General features: G+C 48.8%; 1 protein-coding gene across 2 annotated transcripts in view; it reads left to right on the forward strand.

Moving 5' to 3' along the window:
* The first annotated feature begins 5128 nt into the window (after positions 1–5128).
* The window catches only part of uhrf1bp1 (UHRF1 binding protein 1), a 226761-nt gene continuing 209427 nt past the window's right edge, over positions 5129–22462 (forward strand). The window contains exon 1 of one of the 2 annotated variants that reach the window (XM_038821140.1): positions 5129–5412. In XM_038821140.1, coding sequence (XP_038677068.1) covers positions 5369–5412 — 44 coding nt within the window. In that variant the 5' untranslated portion in view covers positions 5129–5368. The remainder of the gene's footprint in view (positions 5413–22462) is intronic. The other variant, XM_038821138.1, reaches the window with a different exon arrangement.

Here is a 22462-nt window from a genome sequence, read left to right on the forward strand (position 1 = left end):
TGCTCCTCCCCCAGTTTATTCGATCTAATGAACACATCAGCTGCCACTGGGGTGTTAAAGTACAGCTCTTTCCCCTTAAATGTCACCCAGAGTCTGGCTGGGAATAACATCCCAAATTTCACCTTGCTTTTGCACAGTGCTGATTTTGCCTTGTTGAACTCAGCCCTTCTTTTGGCCAATGTCCTGATACACCCTTGTGTTCTTCCCTTCCCATGTGCTCGATCTCATTTGCCGGGCCCACTTTAGGATTTTCTCCTGGTCTTGGAACCGGTGCAGCTTCGCGATAATCGCTCTGGGCTGCTCCTCGGCTTTGGGCCTGGGTCGGAGCGACCTGTGCGCCCTGTCAACTTCTGGGGGGTTTGGAAATTTCTCCCTTCCCACTAACTTGCCCAGTATTTGGGAGATTTAGCCTGTTGGGTCTCTGCTCTCCACCCCATCTGGCAGACTCATTATTCTAATGTTCTGCCGTCTGGGGACCTATTTTCCTGGTCCTCCACTTTCCCTCTTCGGCTCCCCTGGGACGTTACCGACCTTTTCACCTCTCTGGTCTGAGGCGGCCCTCTCCAACTCCAGAATCATTCTCTCCTGTGCCTCCGCTTTCCTTCCCAAGCCTTCGATGGTCTGCTGCATTTTGTGTGTTGTCTCTGCCAGCACCTCCTTCACCATTGCGTGGAGCTCCGACCAGAGCGTCTCCTTTATGCTGGTCGCTGCGTCCTGCTCTGCTGTTTGGTCCGCCATCCTTTTCCCTTCCAGGCTCGCCCGAACCTCCGTCTTATGTCGTGGGGCCGCCTGCCCGCGCGTCCGCCGCTCCTGCGCTTTTCCTTCGCTGCTGCTGCTCCTTTTGTCTCGGCATCCCTTCACTTTGGTATTTTTCTTTCCTCCAGCCACCTGTCTCCCTCTCTCTTCATGCTGCTGTTCCTTACCCTGAGGTTGTTCTGTGGTTAGTTCCTTTCCTTTTATTTCCCCTTCTTTTTCCCCTTCCCTCTCTCTCTCTCACCGGGTCATGAGGGTTGAGAGAAGGAGCTCTCATCGGGCCAGGAGTTCTCCTTTGTGTCGCTGCTCGCCTCATGGTTGCCACCGGAGGGGAGAGCGGGGTCTCTCTCTCTTCGCTGCTCACTCCTCACTCCGCTCCCAACCGCTCAGTCCATGACTTTGCTCCGGGTTGCCGCTCTTCTTCCCGCGCTCTCTTGCTGTGCGAGATTGGGGGGGGGGGGGGGGCTCAGTCGGACCTGTTTGCGCGCTTAGGCGCAAGTTCTTCGCGGGGAATGGGACACGACCGTGTTTCCCCCCTCAGGAGCTCTGCTGTCCCGCAGAGCATTTCTTAAGGTAAAGACGACTCAACCCGCATTTCCAAACATCACAATAGATACAGAGCTACTCAAAGCAGCTCCAACAGTATGTCCAGAAGACATCATTTCAGCAGCAAACACAACGACAGCAGCATTGGAACAATACCATGGAGAAGCTTTGGAGAATAACCAAACACAACTGCAAGACAAGGTTGCACTGAGAAGATCTACACGTCTCAGGAAAAAAAACAGACAGACTTAATTTGTAAAAAAGAGAAAAATTGTTAACAAGATGGTCAATAACATGTATAGACTCAACAAGCATAATTTACTGTAAAAGCATATTCAAACAACTTCAAAGAAAGTGGGATGTAACAATTTTTGTATTGTAAGAATAATGAAGGGTTAACAATTTACTGTAACTACATCCAAACACTAGCTGGCGATCAAGAGCATACACGTGGATCACGTGAGACTCTTGATTCGAGGAGGAGGTTGTGAGGCAAGGTAGTGAATTGTCGTGTTATCAGGAGCTCTGTTGTTAGAAACATAGTTTTAGTCAACCTGTTATCTTTTATATTTTAGCAAGCAAGTCAAATCTATTTAGTGCAGTGTAAATAAATTAGCTTTGCTCAAAACGAAGCTTGATGGACATTACACTTCGAAGCCATCCTCATTCAGAAATCAAAGAACATCACTGCATGGTGCTGCCCTGTTCTACCCGCTGCCCACCAGATGCACCAGGGACAGGAGGGGCGGGAGGGAGTCTGAGATGCTGCAGTGTTCTGGCACCTCCCCCACAGGAGTTACTGGCATGGGCCCCATCATATTCTCTGCCCAATGGCCCACGGGCTTTTCCATGGGATGGGAGAGCGAGCGGAGCTAACCCCTGAGGCTCCCCGCCACCTGGCCCTCGCAGTCCTGGAGGCTCGCTCTGGTCTTGACCAGGGTATGTATGCTCGCGGCCATAGAGCACAGGGATTGAACCATCGCCGTCTGGGACTGTGCCACACTACCCACCTTCTGGGTTTGTGTCACATCAGCCAGTGACTGCGCCTTCTCCCGCAGGGACTGGGCCGCCTCCCTCTGTGTCTGCGCCACGTCGGCCAGCGCCTGGGCAATGCCGCTGACATTCTTCGCCATGGCCTGCTGTGACTGGGCCACGCTCAGGAGCACCGCTGCGATTTCCAGGTGGCTCGAACACATGGTCACCTGTGAATCGGCAATCCAATCCTAGGCCACGGCCAGAACCTGCACAGAATGCCCCAAGCCTTTGACATGCTGATACATTGCCTCCATCACGGACACCACCCGTGCGGTGTTGGCATGCATGGCACGCATTATCGGCACCACCTCCTGCTCCTGCAAGCGCTTGGACTCCTCCAACTGCACCTACAGGTGCTGGATGCTCGCCGACAACCCTCATGTAGCCCCTGGCTCTATGACTGCACCTTCATAATCGATGGGACTGTCTGTTCCAGAAGTCTGAAACTCGTCTAGACGGCAGCTAGTTCATGAGGTCGCCTGCACTCCGACCGTCTGCCCCTCGGGTGCCGCTACCTTCACCTGCTGGACCGGATCAGTTGTGTGGTGCACACCAGAGAGTGTCCGAAGAGACTCCTCACTGAAGTGCCCAACCGAGGTGAGTGTCTCCGCGATGATTGGAGGGTGTTGGAGACAGCTGTGATGGAAAGTCAGTGTCATCCTCCGACTTGAGCTCCAGGGTTTCCTGAGTCTCAGGTAGAGGGCCATCATCCAAGCTGCTCTTGTCGCTGCTTGGCTCACGGGGCAGCTCTGGCTGTGCTACTGGCTGGGGGCGGGGCACACCGGATGGATCCGTCCCATCTCCAGCTGCTCCTGCAAGACACTGTGGTGAATTATAAACCTAGTAATTCACACTGTGTTGTATCACATGTATTGTGTCCTTGTGGGCTCTGTATATGAGCAGTTGCGTGGCTCTGCCCATAGGGGGAGATGAGGAGTTTGTACTGGGCTCCGCCCTTGGCTCCGCCCATGGCTCTGCCCATGGCTCCTCCCACTAACCGGAAGTATAAAGCTCTGCAGTTGTAAGCCTGCTGCCAGTTCATCTCGTCGCAGGCAGGCTCAGTTGTAAGACTATTAAAACCACTGTTCACTTGTGCCCACTGTCCAGAAGCCATTAGCTCCAAAGAGTGAATCCTGAAGTTTACTTTAAAAGAAACTGATTCTCCAACATGTTCCATATCTTAACAGGGTTCTTCTGATGATCCTCAGACAGGCCCAATGTGTTGATTCCGTGCAACCTTTCATTTTGGATGATTAACTTCTTTCTCGCCATTGTTTTATCCAGTTCTGTGATGGAGAAATCTAACAAGCAGAGCTCTGGAAAGTCTAGATTCAGATAAACATCTGTGACCTTCCAAATCATGCTGGTGTTACAGTCTTTCCTGTTTATTTCCTTTGTTCCCATTTCTTCTAAGTTATTTTATTATTTTGATCTGTGGACCCATAATCGGAATGCACATTTAAGCAGACAATTCAAAGTTAATGCAGCCTGTTTTCCAGGACATTTTGTTATGCTCCTGGACCAGACCACAACAGTTGCTAGGATACTGGACAGAAACCCCAACACTTTATTATCTTTGTAAGATCGTGAGAAAAGGACATTTTACTCAAGAGTGATTTCACGTACAGATAGGGATATGGTCTATCAAAATAACTGTTACTATTAACATAGTATTAATATCTTTAACCTTATAAATACAAATAAATTTCAGTTACCAGTTAAACAATGTTTGTCAATACAATGATACAATAACCCTTAACTGCCATCTGTATTTCCACTGGACTAGTAAACCAGAAACCCAGTGTAATTCTCTGGGGACCCAGGTTCAAATCCCACCACTGCAGATGGTGAAATTTGAATTCAATAAAAATCTGGAATTAAAAGTCTAATGAAGACCATGAAACCATTGCCGGTCGTTGTAAAAACCCATCTGTTTCACTAATGTCCTTTAGGGAAGGAAATCTGCCATCCTTACCTGGTCTGGCCTACATTTCACTCCAGACCCACAGCAAGGTGGTTGACTCTTAGCTGTCCTCTCAAGGGCATTTAGGGATGGGTAATAAATGCTGGTCCAGCCTGCAACGCCCACGTCCCATGAACAGATAAAAAAAATGGACCTTGGTTATTTTAAATAAAATCTTATTTCACCCGTGTTGCGACTCGGGACCAAATGGGGCTGGAACTGATTACTGATACTGGGGAATTTGCAGCTACTGTGTCCTTTTATTTATTTTCTCCCCTCTTTTTTTGTATAGATCAGGTTTATTCCTCTTTCATGTCCTTTCGTCTTTTGCACAGGAATGGCACGCCAGGGATCCCCCAATGGCCTTGAAGCTTTTACCTCTCAATTGAATACTGGTCTGGGATAGTGGGGGCAAGAATTCAGCCACATGAAGAGTTAACGTACTTTATGCAGTTACATAATTCGATCTCGGGTTGATTGAGGTTTCACATAATCAAGAGAAGGGAAAATCAACCATGGCTCCTGCTTCTGATCACTATCCTGTTATTCTCACTTGAAATGCAGTACGTGTGGGCATTCAGAGAAGATATAGTCCAATGTTCACCTTTTTGATGCTTGGACAGGGACACCAAGAAGAATAATGCTGGGTTGAAACACTGGAGGGAGCCAGTGACGTTAAGATGCAATGCACAGAATGACCTTCAGACATGGGAGAAGAGGATTGATCCGGGAGGAATGGAATTGAAGCATAAAGAAAGCGTAAAGAAAGCAATCCTCAATAACAGTAAATTACGTCAAACATCCTGAACCTGAGTGCAGGGACAGAGACTGAAAGTGAAGGGAACCCTCGTCTCTTATTCCAACGTTTAAGCGTGTGCTGGGGGCGCTGGCCACCAGGTGGAGCAGTGTTGCTCCCCAGCCCCCCGCTCCGTCGCTGGCCCATCTTGCCCGGAATGGGCGGTCTTTCCGTGGCGGCTGCGGCTGGGTGAAAGCAACGGGCGCCGCGGAGCCATGGCCAGAGTGGGAGGACACTACTGGAAGGGTCGCTGAGGATCCGGGGCCGAGTACAGCATGGCCGGGCTCATCAAGAAGCAAATCCTCAAACACCTGTCCAGGTAGGAGGCAGACCGGTCAGTCTGTGGGTTGGGTCCGGTCCGGGGGGGGGGGGAGAGAGAGGTCAGTCTGTGGGTCCGGCGGGGGGGGGGGGGGGGGGGAGAGAGAGAGAGGTCAGTCTGTGGGTCCCGGGGGGGGGGGGGGGGGGGAGAGAGAGAGAGGTCAGTCTGTGGGTCCCGGGGGGGGGGGGGGGGGAGAGAGAGAGAGGTCAGTCTGTGGGTCCGGGGGGCGGGGGGGGGGAGAGGTCAGTCTGTGGGTCCGGGGGGGTGGGGAGAGGTCAGTCTGTGGGTCCGGGGGGGGGTGGGGAGAGGTCAGTCTGTGGGTCCGGGGGGCGGGGGAGAGGTCAGTCTGTGGGTCCGGGGGCGGGGGAGAGGTCAGTCTGTGGGTCCGGGGGGCGGGGGAGAGGTCAGTCTGTGGGTCCGGGGGGCGGGGGAGAGGTCAGTCTGTGGGTCCGGGGGGGGGGGGGAAGAGGTCAGTCTGTGGGTCCGGGGGGGTGGGGAGAGGTCAGTCTGTGGGTCCGGGGGGGTGGGGGAGAGGTCAGTCTGTGGGTCCGGGGGGCGGGGGAGAGGTCAGTCTGTGGGTCCGGGGGGCGGGGGAGAGGTCAGTCTGTGGGTCCGGGGGGCGGGGGAGAGGTCAGTCTGTGGGTCCGGGGGGGGGGGGGAGAGGTCAGTCTGTGGGTCCGGGGGGGGGGGGGGGAGAGAGGTCAGTCTGTGGGTCCGGGGGGCGGGGGAGAGGTCAGTCTGTGGGTCCCGGGGGGGGGGGGGGGGAGGTCAGTCTGTGGGTCCGGGGGGGGGGGAGGTCAGTCTGTGGGTCCGGGGGGGGGGGGGAGGTCAGTCTGTGGGTCCGGGGGGGGGGGGGGGGGGGAGGTCAGTCTGTGGGTCCGGGGGGGGGAGGTCAGTCTGTGGGTCCGGGGGGGGGGGGTGGGGGAAGAGGTCAGTCTGTGGGTCCCGGGGGGGGGGAGGGGTCAGTCTGTGGGTCCCGGGGGGGGAGGGAAGAGAGGTCAGTCTGTGGGTCCGGGGGGGGCGGGGGGGGGGGGGGGAAGGGAAGAGAGGTCAGTCTGTGGGTCCGGGGGGGGGGGGGGGGGGAGAAAGATAGGTCATGCTGTGGGTCCCGGAGGGAGGGGGGGGGGGGGAAAGAGAGAAAGAGGTCAGTCTGTGGGTCCCCGGGGGGGGGGGGGGGGGAGAAGAGAGGTCAGTCTGTGGGTCCCCGGGGGGGGGGGGGGAGAGAGGTCAGTCTGCGGGTCGGGGGGGGGGGGGAGTGAAGGAAAGAGGGGTCAGTCTGTGGGTCCCCGGGGGTTGGGGGGGGGGGGGGTGGGGGAAGAGAGGTCAGTCTGTGGGTCCGGGGGAGGGGGTGGTGGTCAGTGTCCGGGGGAAGGGGGGGTCAGTTGTGGGTCCGATGGGGGTTCAGTCTGTGGTCAGCAGGCTGGGACTGTGTCTGCGGGCGGAGCCGGCTCTGAGGAAGGGGCTGTGGATCAGCACCGGCCCCAGGGCCGCGCTGCTGCTGCTTTGATGTGAAGGGGAATAGCGGCGGCAACAGTAGCTTCATCCACTTTAAACCTGCTCGCATTCATCAGGATTTAACTCGGGGTTTACACCAGTTACTCCACGTTTTTTGGTTCAAACGTCCTTTCAATAAATATGTTGTGAACACTGTCACTGATAAATTTAACGCTGTCTCCCTTTTACCAGTTTTAAAAGGTCCAGTTGGTGAGAGATTGTGAAATGTCTGCGGGGGAGCTCAGTGTTAAACTGTCACTCGCATAAACCTACTCTGTAGTAGTAATTTGCTGTAGGGATCATTTTCACGGAGAACATGTCAATTGAATCTAATATCAAAACATGTTTTAAGGATCGTATCCGTAATTGCGGACGGGTGGCCAAGTTTCTGTCTAGATGTTATTTGTTTGCGCATTATATTAAAATCTGCTGAACTAGGGTCTTACATGTTTCCCTGGTTAACTGACACTGCGTTTGATTTAAGGCGTTTTGCTGAATTTTTACTCCGTATGTTTTTAAATACCCAGAAAATTGAGCCTCCAAAAAAATGTCAGCAAAATTATGAGCGAGGCTGAGACCTGTTGGCCAGAAAGATATTTGAGCTTAATCAACAGCAGTTTCATCGAGCTGTTGATAGCAGCCAGTGGAGTGGCCTCAGGTGGAAAATAGTAGCCAACGTTTCCATCCAGTGGCACTTAGAAAGTGTACACGTGTGGATATTGGATGTGAGGGTAAATTGGGTTGGCTGTTCATATACTTGACCAAGTAACCTGCTGAGTTTGTTCCAGAATTGGTTGTTATTGCTTTCAGGGCAATGTGAGAAAATTGAATAGTGATGAGTGAGAAGTGGGGACAGTAGTTACTATTTTTGTTCAAATATCTCCTGTTTATTTTTAATAATGACCATGTAGAAAAACGCAAAGAATATTTTGTGCTTCAATGTAATCTGTTATGTTATAATTATATTTTGATATTTAATCTTTTTTGTGCCTTGACGCCACTGAATGCAGTGAGGGACTGTGTTGAAATCCATGGTGCATCATAATGTTAGCTGCATAAGTATTGCCATAACCTTTAAAGTGCACCTGGGTTTTTCCGATAGAATGAACAGATAGGAATCAAAATTACTGGCCTGGCATCTTTTTCAGATATTGGGTGTAATGGCAACTTGTGTTTGTAGAATATCTTTAATACAGGGAAATGTTCTGAGTCATTTCTCGGGAGCTTTGTCAAAACAAAATTTGATGCTGAGCAGTAGGGGACCAAAGGTTTCGCTGAGTGTTCAGCAGAGAGGGTGGGGGAACTGCAGAGTTTGGAGCCTTGGCAGCCAAAATCATAACTGCCAATGGTGGAAAAGGCGATGACAGTTCGCTTCTTGAGTTTATTTGCTTGTCATCACTTTTCAAGTTCATGAAATGAAGGATGAGCAGTTGGATGAGGTGCGATATACACTTTTGAGAACTTCAATGTTTGCACCAAAATGCAAAAAGGAGAGAAAATGTAAGAGTTCTGGATGAATGTGGGGTAGCTAGAGTGCATGGTTTTACTTTGTCGTGCTCACTATTTTAGTAAGTAATGGATACTGACAAGGCTGTAATAGAATAATGTCCCTCATGATGATGGTGGCTGCTGCAGAAATGTTGGATCTGTTTTCCCTCGAGCTGTAAGTTTCGTTCAAATTCATTCTGGCATGTGAACATATTTTTATTGGCACTGTTTTGCAGCATTTGGTTTCTGGTTTGTCACTGAGCAGGCTCTATGTCTTCTGTGGCTGGTACTTCTGTTTCAAGTGAAGTTCCCTCAGATCCTGGTGCAGTTGATTATCTGAAACACTGGAAAGGCAATAAAGTGACATCATGTCACGTAACTAGTGCTGAGAAATTAGTTATCAGGAATCAAGAGTGACGGACTCTATTTTTAGGGGGAGGGAACGGTCAAATTAGTTAGTTGACAAAAATGCATGTGTTTCTGAGGTATGAACACTCACGACACAATCTTAATTCCTACTTGCTTAATATCCTAAATTTATGCCATTATTTCATGCTTTTCAATTCTTATGATCTTGGAGTTTGAAACTCAAATTTGCAGTCAGTTGATAATTGCATATTTACTTTTTAAAATTGAAACTTTTCTGAAAGACGTTACGATGATTTGAAAAGAGACTATTCAGCCCATTGTGTCTGTCCTAAATAATTGCCAAATTACATAGGTACCATGGTCGGGAGAAGATCCTGTGGTGGGCAAGGCAGACAAAGGCGATAAGCTGGGAAGGTCACAGAATGCGAGTGTACCAGGACATTGGGGCAGACCTGGCAAAGCGCAGGGCCAAATTCAACAAGGCGAAATCGACCCTGCACAAAAGTAGAGTGAAATTTGAAATGCTATTCCCAGCTCGGCTCTGGGTTACATTCCAAAACAAGGAACACTATTTCAACACCCTGGTGGGGCAGACAAGACAACGTTGAGGACAAAACAGAGAAAGAAAAGAACTGTGATGGACTTGTACAATGTTTGCACGGGACAGTACTGCCACGCTTTAAGCAAAAACACCAGATCAGAGGAAAGGGCAGCGGAGCACAGGAGTGGGTGAAGATGAGACAGAGGGAACAGCTATCAAGCAGGAAGAGGTAAGATTAGCCCCAGGAGAGGGGCCCCCACACTAGCAGGGAAAGCAAGAGCTGGAAAGCATGAAAGCAAGGAGGGCTGTGGTGCACCTTCCAGCAAGAGGGGTGATGACCACAGGGGCAGGGATGGGGAATGTAAGGGGAGGTAAATAGGGAAAGGGGGGGACATGGGGAGTGGGGTAGAAAGTGGGACTGAGGGGGGTAAAGGGGGGTGGGGGGGATAGAAAGTGGGACGGGGGAATGGGGGAGCCACAAGGGGAATAAAAGGATAAGAAAGGGACGAGTTTCAGATTGGCTTCAGCAGGTAAGATGCAGGTTGAGGGAACAAGATGACATTGGAGTGTCCCTGAACAAAGGGAAACCCCCCCCTGAGTGCAGGGACGTGTAACCAGGTTAGTATGGTTGATCCCGCCGAAGTGGGGGACAAAAGCCCCAGGATTATCACCTGGAACGTCAGGGGACTTAATGGCCCATTGAAATGATCCAGAGTCTTCGCCCATTTGAGAAGTTTGAAAGCCGACACAGTCTTCCTCCAAGAGACACACCGGAGGGATAAGGGCCGACTGCGGGTAAGGAAGGGCTGGGTGGGACAGTCGAACCATGTCGTACTCAGACGACATGGATTTCATAAAGAAGACCATGACTGAAGTCCCTGACATTGACATACATTGACTGATCATGTGGGGGACTTTAGCTGTGGACCCATTGATGTACCAATCAAACCCCAGAATGGGGAAAAAGGCAGGCATGGCTCGGGAACTGGGGATGTTCATGGAGCAGATAGGGGCAGTGAACCCATGGCAGTTCCTGCATCCAGATGAGAGGGAATTCTCGTTCTTACCAGTGCACAAGGTATATACCCGTATCGACTTCTTTGCTGTGGGGAAATCGGTGCTACCAGGAATAGCAAGGATGGAATACTCCGTGATAGTTATCTCTGACCACACTCCATATTGTATGGATGAGAGGTTGGAGATGGGCCATGCCCAATGCCCCACATAGAGGTTGGACATGGACCTCATGACTGACAAGGGGTTCTGCCAGAAAACATCGCAGATCATAGGTGAGTACATTATGAACAACCAAAATGGGGAAGTGACACCTTCCATGTACTGCGAGGCACTGAAGGTGGTGATTAGGGGAGAGATTATAGCCGACAAGGGAGGGAGGGCGGCTAGGCAAAAACTGATCAACTCCATTCTGGAGGTCGACAGAAGATATTCTGGGGCCCTGTCCGTAGAGCTTCTGGCGGAGAGGAAAAAGCTACAAATGGACTTTAAGCTGCTATCCTCCAGGAAGGCAGTGCAGCAACTCCGCCAGACACAGTGAATTTTGTATGAACAAGCAGCGAAGGCTAGCCGCCTACTGGCTGACCAGCTGAGAAGGCAGGCAGCCACGAGGGAGATAGCCCAGGTAAAGGACAGCAGAGGTGGACTCGTAGATGAACCAAAAAAAGTTCAACCAAGTAGCTTCGACGGTGACTCTGGGATGAAAAAGTTCCTTGATGGATGGACATGCCAGTTGTGGGGGATGATAGATGGAGGGAGCTGGAAGCACCAATTCGACTGGGAGAGGACATGGAAAGTATCAATTCCGTGCAGACGAGGAAGGCGCAGGGACTGTTTGGGTTGCTGGCAGACATCTACAAAAATTTGCACCAGCTCTTACCCCACACCTACGGGAGATGTTTGCAGACTCGCCAGCAAAGGGCATCCTGCTCCCTGCGCGAACACAGGCCACCATATCGCTGATACCCATAAAGACAAAGACCTGACGGTATGTGTATCATATAGACCCATTTTGCTGCTTAACGTAGATGCAAAAATACTCGTGAAAGTCCTGGCCAAGAGACTGGAGACTGTACCAGAGGTGGTTGCGGAGGACCAGACAGACTTTGTCTCTGGTAGATAGCTAACTGAGAATATCAAACGACGACTGAATGTGATACTGACCCTGCCCGGGGAGAGAACACCAGAGGTGATCGTCTCCCTGGATGCAGACTTTGACAGAGTTGAATGGGAGGACCTCATCGAGGTACTGGAGCAGTTTGGGCTAGGAACGGAGTTTACCTCATGGGTGAAACTCTTGTACAACACCCCAATGCGAGCGTTCAGACCAACACCATCAGCTCTGAATACTTCCAGTTGCACAGGGCACAGGCAAGGATGTCTGCTGTCCCCCGCTCCTGTTCGCCTTAAACCTCTGGTGATCGCCCTGCGCGATGCGAGAGGTTGGGAGAGCATCTGAAGAGGAGGCAGAGAGCACAGAGTCTCACTCTATGTGGATGACCTGCTCCTCTAAATCCTGGACCTGCAGAACGGCTTAAGGAAATCATGAAGCTCCCGAAAGAGTTCAGGGCTTTGTCAGGCTACAAACTCAACCTGAGCAAAAGTGAAGTATTCCTGGTGAACCCGAACGGGGAGGGGCAGAGCTGGAAGGTCTACCATTCAAAATAGCCCAAAACAAATTCCGCTACTTGGAGATCCACATAGCCCATGACTGGATATGGATCCACAAGTGGAATCTGACCAGTCTGGCAGAGGAAGTTTAAAAAGGACCTACAGAGATGGAATGCACTTCTGCTTTCCCTGGCAGGGACAGTGCAGATGATCAAGATGAACGTACTACCAAGGTTCCTCTTCCTGTTTAGATCCATATCGATTTTTATCCCCAAGTCCTTTTTCCAGTATAGATAAAATTATTATGGTGTTTGTATGGGGGAAGAATCCCTAAGATAACACTGCAGAGAAGAAGATGCATGGGCGGCCTGACCCTTCTGAACTTTCAATTACCGCTGGGCAGCCACAGCCGTGAGGGTTAGGGGATGGGTAAGGGACCTGAGGACAGAAGAGTTCTCCTGCACGCGAACGACCCTCCAAAACCTCACCATGACAGCGCTTCGATCCCCGCTGGCAAAGCACACATCCAACTCGGTTGTGATAACAAGGCTAAAAACTTGGAACCAGATGAGACAACACAGGCTTAACTGAGATGTCCACCATGGGCCCACATCTGCTGTAACCATAGGCTCCCATCAGCCATGCTGGGCACCATCTAATGACTTGCAACATTAGATGAGCTGACAGAGACTGGAACTACCAAACAGACAGGAGCTCCCAACATTTACAAATCCAAAACTTTCTCGCAAGGTGATGACGAGGTAATCTCGGGGCCCCGAGGGACGCAATGTTGGAGGAGCTACTGCGACACAGACAGTCTGGAGAAAGGGAACGGTGGATACATATACAGATGACTTTTAGAAAGGGCACGAGCACCACTAGATGGAGCAAGGCAGAAACAGGAGGATGAATTAGGGACGGAAGTAGGGTGGGGACTCTGGAGCAAAACACTAACAAGGGCCAACTCCTCCACCTCCTGCACAAGGCTAAGCCTCATGCAGTTTAAAGTGCTGCACAGGGTGTGTCTAACCAGAACCAGAATGAGCAGGTTCTTCCTGGAGGTAGAGGACAAGTGTGAGCGGTCCCAGGGCGGTCCCAGGGAGGCCCGGCCAACCACGTCCAGATGTTTTGAGCATGCCACAGACTTGTCGAGTTCTGGACAGCCTTCTTCGAGGCGATGTCCAAGGAGGTTGTGGGGGTGAGTTTTGAGGTGTGCCCGAAGTGGCAGTCTTCGGGATATTAGACCAGCTGGAACTTTGTATGGGGAAGAGGGCTGATGCCCTTGATTTGCTTCCTTAATTGCCCGCTGATGAATCCTGCTCGGCTGGCCATCAGCACCACCCACAGCTGCATTCTGGCTGGCAGACCTGTTGGAATTTCATCTGCAGAAGATCAAGTACACCATCCGAGGGTCGGATGATGGCTTCGGATGTGGGGGCAATTCAGCCGGCTGCAAGACCTGTTTGAAGCCAATAACGGATAGCGAGGGGGGACCAATAGGAACCGCCACGGCCACACAAAGTACCCAATTATTTTTTCCAATTAAGGGGCAATTTAGCATGGCCAATCCACCTATCCTGCACATCTTTTGGGTTGTGGGGGTGAAACCCACGCAGACATGGGGAGAATGTGCAAACTCCATACGGACAGTGACCCAGAGCCAGGATTCGAACCCGGGTCCTCAGCGCCGTAGGCAGCAGTGCTAACCACTGTGCCACCGTGCTGCCCTTGGCCACACAAAGTAGACGTGAACCGGGGTTTGGGGGGGGAGGGGGGTGGTGCAGCGAGAGGAACCCAAGGGAACTCCAGGAGGGTGCCAAGGGAAAGATCAAAGAGGGGGCCATGGGGCCCCCACAAAGCCATAAGAACAAAAACAATATGAACGATGGATAATAGCAACTATTGCAGAACAAAGGGCCTAAGACGGAGCCCAGAAAGCAGAAAGGGGGAGGCGGTTAGTGCAAAAAAAGGAAAAGCATGTAAATTGTAAATAAAAACCGTTTCATCTCCTGTATAGCGGACAAATGTAAAATTCAATAAAAATATTTATAAAAGCAATCTACTGCACACAGTACCCTAGCTGTGGCCTAACACCTGTATTATAGATCTCCATGATAACCTCTCTGATCTATCTGTACACTAGAAAGAGCTGGGGACACCACATTGATTCCCGTGAAGTACACCACTGGACTCGGGCTTTCAGGCACAAAATCAAACTTTTTTTTTTAAACAAAAATAATTTTTGTTAAGATTTTCACAAAATATGAACAACAAAATAATATTAACAGAATAACCATGGTAAAAACCCAAGAACAACACCCACCCACCTACAAAAACAGCTAACTTGAAAACAAAAAAAAAAAGCAAACAACAGAAAGGAAAGAGATAACACCCGCCACATCCCACAAACCCAGGTACACACTTCTCTCCCCCCCCCCCCCCCCCCCCCCCCCCGGGTTGCTGCTGCTGCCGACCTATTTCCCTACCATTCCGCCAGGAAAGGCTGCCACTGCCTAAAGAACCCCTGTACTGATCCCCTCAGGGCGAATTTCACCTTCTCCAATTTGATAAACCCCGCGATTTCATTGATCCAGGCCTCCACGCTTGGGGGCCTCGCATCCTTCCACTGAAGAAGAATCCTCCGCCGGACTACTAGGGACGCAAAGGCCAGGACACCGGCCTCTTTCGCCTCCTGCACTCCCGGCTCCACTGCAACCCCAAAAATTGCGAGTCCCCAGCCTGGCTTGACCCTGGATCCCACCACCCTCGACACCGTCCTCGCCACCCCTTCCAGAACTCCTCCAGTGCCGGGCATGCCCAGAACATATGGGCATGGTTCGCTGGACTCCCCGAGCACCTGACACACCTGTCTTCACCTCCAAAGAACCTACTCGTCCTCGTCCCAGACATGTGGACCCTATGCAGCACCTTGAACTGCATGAGGCTAAGCCTCGCACAGGAAGAGGAGGAATTCACTCTCTCCAGGGCATACGATAGATACACAAGTAGAGAAGATTTGTGGAGAGATCAGTTCAGTCCATAACAGGGTCATTCCGGAGGCCTTCATTCTCCACTGGCAAAAGTAGCATCACTTTGATCACTCTAACTGCCCCTTCAGAAGGTGGTGGTGAGCCACCTTCTTGAATGTACCTGGCTTGCTCAGCCATTTCAGAGGGCCAGTTAAGAGTCAACCATACATATATGGGTCTGGAGCCACATGTAGGCCAGACTGGGTCAGGAGAACAGATTTACTTTCCGAAACATTATTGGTGAAGCCTGATGATTTTTTTGATTTTTTAAAAATAATTTTTATTGAAAAATTTTGAATTTACACAACAACATCAAACCATACTAAAATACCAACGGTAACAGTAAGAACAACAATCATAAACCTTCGCCTCTCCTCAATGAACAACCCAACATATTAACAACAACTTAAGTTAACCCAGTGTTAAGTTACATAACCGTAGCGAAATTTTTTTTTAGAAACTATCTTTGAGCCAGGAAGTCCAGAAAAGGCTGCCACCGTTTATAGAACCCTTGTACTGATCCTCTCGGGGCAAATTTAACTCTTTCCAACTTTATAAATCCCGCCATGTCTCCACACTTGGGGGCCTCGCATCCTTCCACTGTAGCAAGATCCTCCGCCGGGCAACTAGGGACGCAAAGGCCAGAACACCTCCTGCACTCCCGGCTCCACCGCAACTCCAAAAATCGCGAGTCCCCGCCACCCCCTTCCAGAATTCTTCCAGGGCCGGACATGCCCAGAACATATGGGCATGATTCGCTGGACTCCCCGAACACCTGGTGCACCTGTCCTCACCCCCAAAGAACCTACTCATCCTAGTCCCGGACATGTGGGCCCGGTGCAGCACCTTAAATTGGCTAATCCTCGCACATGGGGAAGAGTTGACTCTCCAAGGCATCCGCCCAAGTCCCGTCCTCTATCTGCTCCCCAAGTTCCCCCTCCCATTTAGCCTTCAGCTCCTCCACTGACGACTCCTCCACCTCCTGCATTACCTTTATAGATGTCAGACACCTTCCCCTCTCCGACCCACACCCCCGAAAGCACTCTGTCCATCGTCCCCCGCGAGGGCAGCAGAGGGAATCCCTCTATCTGTCGCCTAGCAAATGCCTTTACCTGCAAGTATCTGAACATGTTCCCTTGAGGAAGCCCAAATTAATCTTCCAGTTCCCCCAGGCCTGCAAACCTCCCACCAATAAACAGGTCCTTCAATTTACTGATGCCCACCCTTTGCCACCCCCTAAATCCCCCATCCTTGTTCCCCGGGATGAACCAATGATTGCCACCCAGTGGAGCCTCCATCGAGCCCCCTGTTTTCCCCCCCGTGCCGTCTCCACTGTCCCCAGTTTCTTAGGGTCGCTGCCACCACTGGGCTCGTGGTAAACCTCTTGGGGGAGAGCGGCAACGGCGCCATTACCATGGCACCCAGGCTCGTACCTCTACATGACGCCATCTCCATTCTTTTCCACGCCGCCCCTCTCCCCTCCATCACCCATTTACGCACCATTGACACATTGGCCGCCCAATAGTACCTCAAAAGGTTGGGCAGTGCCAGCCCGCCTCTATCCCTCCCTCGCTCCAGGAAAACCCTCTTCACTCTCGGAGTCCCATGTGCCCACACAAAGCTCAAGATACTGCTAGTCACTCTCCTAAAGAAGGCCCTGGGGATGAAGATGGGCAGGCACTGAAAGAGGAACAAGAACCTCCACGACAATGGCAGCATGTCCCACCTCTTGAACTCCTCCTCCATCTGATCTACAAGTCTGGTGAAATTATGTTTGTGAAGAGTTCCCCAGTCCCTGGCCACCTGCACCCCCAGGTACCTAAAACTCTCCCCTGCCCGCCTAAGCGGGAGCCTACCAATTCCTTCCTCCTGTTCTCCAGGGTGCACCACAAACACCTCACTCTTGCCTAAATTTTGTTTATAACCTGAAAAGGTCCCAAACTCAGCTAGCAGCTCCATCACCCCCGGTATCCCTCCCACCGGGTCCGCCACATACAGTAACAGGTCATCGGCATACAACGACACCCTATGTTCATCCCCACCTCGCACTAAACCTCTCCACCTCTCTGAATCCCTCAACGCCATTGCCAGCGGCTCGATTGCCAATGCAAACAAAAAGGGGGACAGGGGGCAACCCTGCCTGGTCCCTCGGTAAAGCCGGAAGTACTCCGACCTCCTCCCGTTCGTGGCCACGCACGCCATCGGGGCCTCATATAGCAGCCTCACCCATCTAATAAACCCTTCACCAAATCCAAACCTCCCCAACACCTCCCATAAGTACCCCCACTCCACTCTATCGAAGGCCTTCTCCGCATTCAGCGCCACCACTATCTCTGCCTCCCCGTCAATCGCCGGCATCATGATGACATTCAACAATCTCCGCACATTCGTGTTCAGCTGCCTTCCCTTCACAAAACCTGTCTGGTCCTCGTGTACAACCCCTGGCACACAGTCCTCTATCCTGGTGGCCAGGATTTTTGCCAGCACCTTGGCATCTACGTTGAGGAGAGATATGGGCCTGTATGAACCACACTGCTGGGGGTCCTTGTCCCTCTTTAAGATTAACGAGATCAGCGCCCGCGACATCGTCGGGGGCAAAGTCCCCCCTTCCCACGCTTCATTAAGTGTCCGCACCAGCAAGGGGCCCACTAGGTCCACAAACTTTTTATAAAATTCCACCGGGAACCCAAGCCTGATGATTTTTAATGAATGTTCACCAATACAGAGTTCAGCTTTTAATTCCAGACTTTTTTTTAATGAATTGGATTTAAATTTCCTACCCAACTTTCCTGGTGCGATTTAAACCCATGTCTAAGAATACTGTAGATTACTACTGTACTCCACTCGCCTCTATGCTATCCAAGCTCAGTGACGTCAATTCAACTCACAATCGGCTCACTACCCATGATGTCTTTTGACACTTCACACTGTCACTGATGGTAGAGAAGAGGATTTTGTTTCTATTTTGAGCTCTGATTGCTCCTGTGTTTTTATCTCTTTTATTCTGCATCCACTTCTTTATTGACCGAGGGCTGGATTTGCATAGGTGCTTTCCCTCAATCTGTGACACACGACAGGAATGTGGGAAAGGTGGCAGTAGGAGTGTGGTTTAGGAAAATAGTGCAATGATAATGGATCATTGATTAATCTACAACAGACCCAGAGTTGGTACGAGAAAAACATGCCAACAAGTGGAGAGCTTTGGAGCTGTTTTGTGACAGAAATCTTCTTAATTTGAGAACTGCTTCCACTGTCTATCTGAGAAGTTTCCTCCACAGATTTTGCTACACATTCATTGATATCTAATTTCCACAGGTTGGTTCTGAATTTACCACCCTCCTAGCACAGGCCAGGCTGTGGCACCTGGTTCAACTGTTCTGGGCAAGGTGAATAGTTGTCACAATCAATATTATCTGGTCACTTCAGAATCCACAAAATTGCAGAGTTAGAAGATTATAGGTTACAGTCGCACTCCAGGACTGTCAGAGGGTCAGTGCTGAGGGAGCGCAAATATTAATCTAATTCCCTTTGGAAAGTTACTATAATACCTGCAGCTCTTTGACAGTCACCTTAATTTCCCCACCCTCTGCCACTGGAAGAGGTTTCTGCACATGAATTGGGACCAGGAGTAGGCCATTCAGCCCTTGAACCTACTCTGCCATTTGATAAGATGGCTGATCTGATTGTGGCCTCCGTTGTACACTCCTGCCTATCACCTTTGATTTTGTGTTAATCAGGAATCTATCTAACTCAGCCTTAAAATATGCAGTGACCCTGCCTCCGTTATTCTCTGGGTGGACTATTCCACACCCTAATGACCCTTTGAGGGGGAAAAAAGATTCTCCTCCTCTGTAAGCTGTAGCCTCTAATTCAACTGTCTCCCACAAGGGAAAACATCTTCTCCTCATCTACCCTGTCAAGTCCCCTCCGAATCTTCTATGTTTCAATAAGATCACTGAAGACCTCTACCTTGCAGTTCAAGTGCAGTCTCGTATACACTTGTAGAAATTTGAGCTACACTTCTCTGTTTTGAAGTAAGAATCTTTTATTGCCCCTACTGATTAAAATTGAGAGAAACTTAAAACTATTCTCAATAAAGCCTTAGCAGCAAAAGACTTAAAGAGAAGTAATTTATAAAACAATTTTAACTTTCAAAAATAATACAGAAATGGTTTCTTGCTTAAGGCAAAGACAGCTTGCGCAGACTTCAAGAGTTTTAGAAGGGAAAATATGAAAATAAGTGAATAGTCAAGTAAAAGTATAGATTGATCCAGATAGAAAATGGCTGTCCGAACTCTCACAGTTTAAGGAAAATATAATCATTCTGAGGCGATCTGTCCCTACCTCTTGTCGTCCTGATTGGTTTGGGTGAGTTTCAAATACACTTGATTGGATAGTTAACTGTCAATCCTCAATGTGCAACATAAGTTTTAAATGTTTCATGTTTGAGTTTTTGTATGTACTACGGATTGTGATTTTGTGCTGTAATTGAGTCTGGTTCTTACTGGTTTTCTACTGACTCACGTTTTATCCATATTCTGAACAATGGTGGATTCATTTTGCTATGGTGCTCATTCTGACCTTGATCTGATTACTGGTACAGCTCATTTTTAATATGAAACTAATTTTAAATTTTGTTCATTAGAACAATACTGTAGTCAGTTCATATTGTCAGTAAAAATGTTGCATTTATCTCCAGCTAGTTTGTGGATGTGTCAAGTTCTGTACCTCTGTTCAAGTTATGTGTTTTGTCATGACCCAAGGTTATGGATACTGAAATCCTTATTTTAAAATGGGTTTTAAAGACTGGGCTTTAATATTTACATTAAAATGGCCTTTTACCTATCCGAAATAGCTGATTTCCTTCAATCACCTCACATTCTTCTAAACTCCAATGAATACGGGCCCAACCTGCCAATCCTTTCCTTGTAAGATAACCAATTTGTCCCTGCAATCAGTTATGCAAACTTTCTCTGAACTGCTATTGCAATTATGTGCTTTCTTAAGGAGACCAAAACTGTGCACAGTACTCCAGATACTCTTGACAAAGCTTCCCTACTTTTACCATTTGCAATAAATGGCAAAATCCATTTGCCACCTTCATCATTTACAGTACCTGCAGACTGACTGTAATTCAGGTCACTCTGCTGTGCAGAGTTCAGCAATCTCTCTCTACTTAAATAACATAGGGGCTGGTTTAGCACAGGGCTAAATCGCTGGCTTTTAAAGCAGACCAAGGCAGGCCAGCAGCACGGTTCAATTCCCATACCAGCCTCCCCGAACAGGCGCCGAAATGTGGCGACGAGATGCTTTTCACAGTCACTTAATTTGAAGCCGCCTTGTGACAATAAGCGATTTTCATTTCATTTTTATTTTTTTTTTCATTTCTTTCATTCATTTCATATTACTTTTTTATTCCTGCCGAAGTGGATAAGTTCACGTTTTCCTCCATTGTACTCCATCTGTCATATTTTCCCCTCCCTTGCAGACTTCTTGTTTCATTTTCACTGCCTACTCTCTGCTCACAACCTACTCTCTGTCCTATATGAACCCTCAGCAAATATAGTAACAATACATTCAGTCCCTTCATCCAAGTCAATTTCATTGATTGTAAATATTTGAGATACCATCACTGCTCCATGTGTACTCTGCTCGTTACAGCTTTCCAACTTGAAATTGACCTTCTGTCCTTGCACTCTGTATTCTATCAGCTAACCAATCCTCTATCCATGCTAATGTGCCAGTCTCTATACTGAGCTTTTAATCTGTGTAGCAATCTTTGATGTGGCATCATATCAAGTGACCTTCTGGAATTCAAGTGCACCATCTACTTGTTCCCCTTTATTTACCTTGCTTGTTACTTACTCAAACAGCATGACTAAATTAGTCAAATTCAATTTCTCTTTCACAAATCCATGTTGACTCTGCCTGATTGCATTATGATTTTCCAAGTGCCCTGCTGTGACCTCTGTAATAGATTCTAGCATTTTTCCCTATGACAGATATTTAGCTAACTGGTTCTAACTGTAGTTTCTTGTTTTTGTCTCCTTTCTTGAACAGAGGAGTTACATTCACTATTTTACAATCTGATGGGACCGTTCCAGAATTTTGAATTTTACAAAATTGCAACCAGTGTATCTACTATCTCTGCAGCCATTTATTTCAAGACCCTAGAATGCAGGCGATCAGGTCCTGGGGACTTGCAAGACTTTAGTTTTAATAGTTTTCTCAGTACCCTTTCCCTGATGATTGTATTTGTTTGTTTGAATTCTTCCCTCCTTTCACCTCTTGATTTGTAATTATGTCAGAGGTATTATTTGTGTCTTCTATGGTGAAGATAGACATGAAATATTTGTTCAGCGCTTCAACCATTTCCTTATTTCCCACTATTTATTTCCCTTTCTTTTTACAATTCAAACTCCTACTATCTCGTCTTGTATTTCTCAATAGTTTTCTCTAATGCTCTAATTTCTTCCTACTATTTTTAGTTATTCTTTGCTGGTTTTAAAATTTTGTTAAATGTTTAGGTTTACACGGTGGTTAGCACTGCTGCTTCACAGCGTCAGGGTTCAATTCCAGCCTTGGGTGACTGTGTGGAGTTTGCACATTCTTCCTGTGTCTGCGTGGGTTTCCTTCGGATACTCTGATTTCCTCCCACAGTCCAAAGATGTGCAGGTCACGTCATTGGCCATGCTAAATTGCCCCTTAGTATCTAAAGATGTGCAGGTTAGGTGGGGTCTGGGGTTATGGGGGTAAGGCAGGGGCCTGGGCCTGTAGAATGCTCTTTCAGCGGGTCGGTGCAGACCCAGTGGGCTGAATGGCCTATTTTTGCATTGTAGGAATTCTATGGTTCTGACCTGCTAATCCTTGCAGAATTATATTCTTTTCAATTTGATACTATCTTTTAACTTAGTTAGTCATGGATGGTGAATACTTCTGTATATACATTCTCACTGGAATGTATCTTTGAATGCTATGAAATATCTCCTTAAATCAGGATGATCAACTCATAAATAAAGGGTACTTTGACTGTGTTACCAGGGTAGTGGGGTGCTGCTGATCATGAGAAGAGGGACTCTAAACTCCATAATGGGGGTCGAGGTATAATCAACAAAACATGCATCGTATTTCATCAAGTGATAATGTTATCGTGTCTCTTCTGACTGGCTGGCTCGCTTTCAGACCTACTACAAATATGAGGCTAAAGTCCCTCAGGGACACAGGAAAATCATTTTTAGAAAATCCTTTAAAATACAGGGCAGTTGGTCACTGTCTTCACTGCATCGCATGTTTGAACCTATGTTTGAACCTAATTACTCATTTCACTTTTGCAAGGTCTTCATATCCTTGTAATTCTCTTTATTTAAACTTAAAACACGAGTTTTAGACTCATTCTTCTCACCCTCTCGTGAAATTCAACCATGTTATGATCATTGCTATCTGGAACCCCTTCACCAAGGTAATGAATTCTATCTCATTGCACATTCCCAGACCTAGAATAATC

This window comes from Scyliorhinus canicula, chromosome 15 (genome assembly GCF_902713615.1).
Source record: "Scyliorhinus canicula chromosome 15, sScyCan1.1, whole genome shotgun sequence".
NCBI classification, from domain to species: Eukaryota; Metazoa; Chordata; class Chondrichthyes; order Carcharhiniformes; family Scyliorhinidae; genus Scyliorhinus; species Scyliorhinus canicula.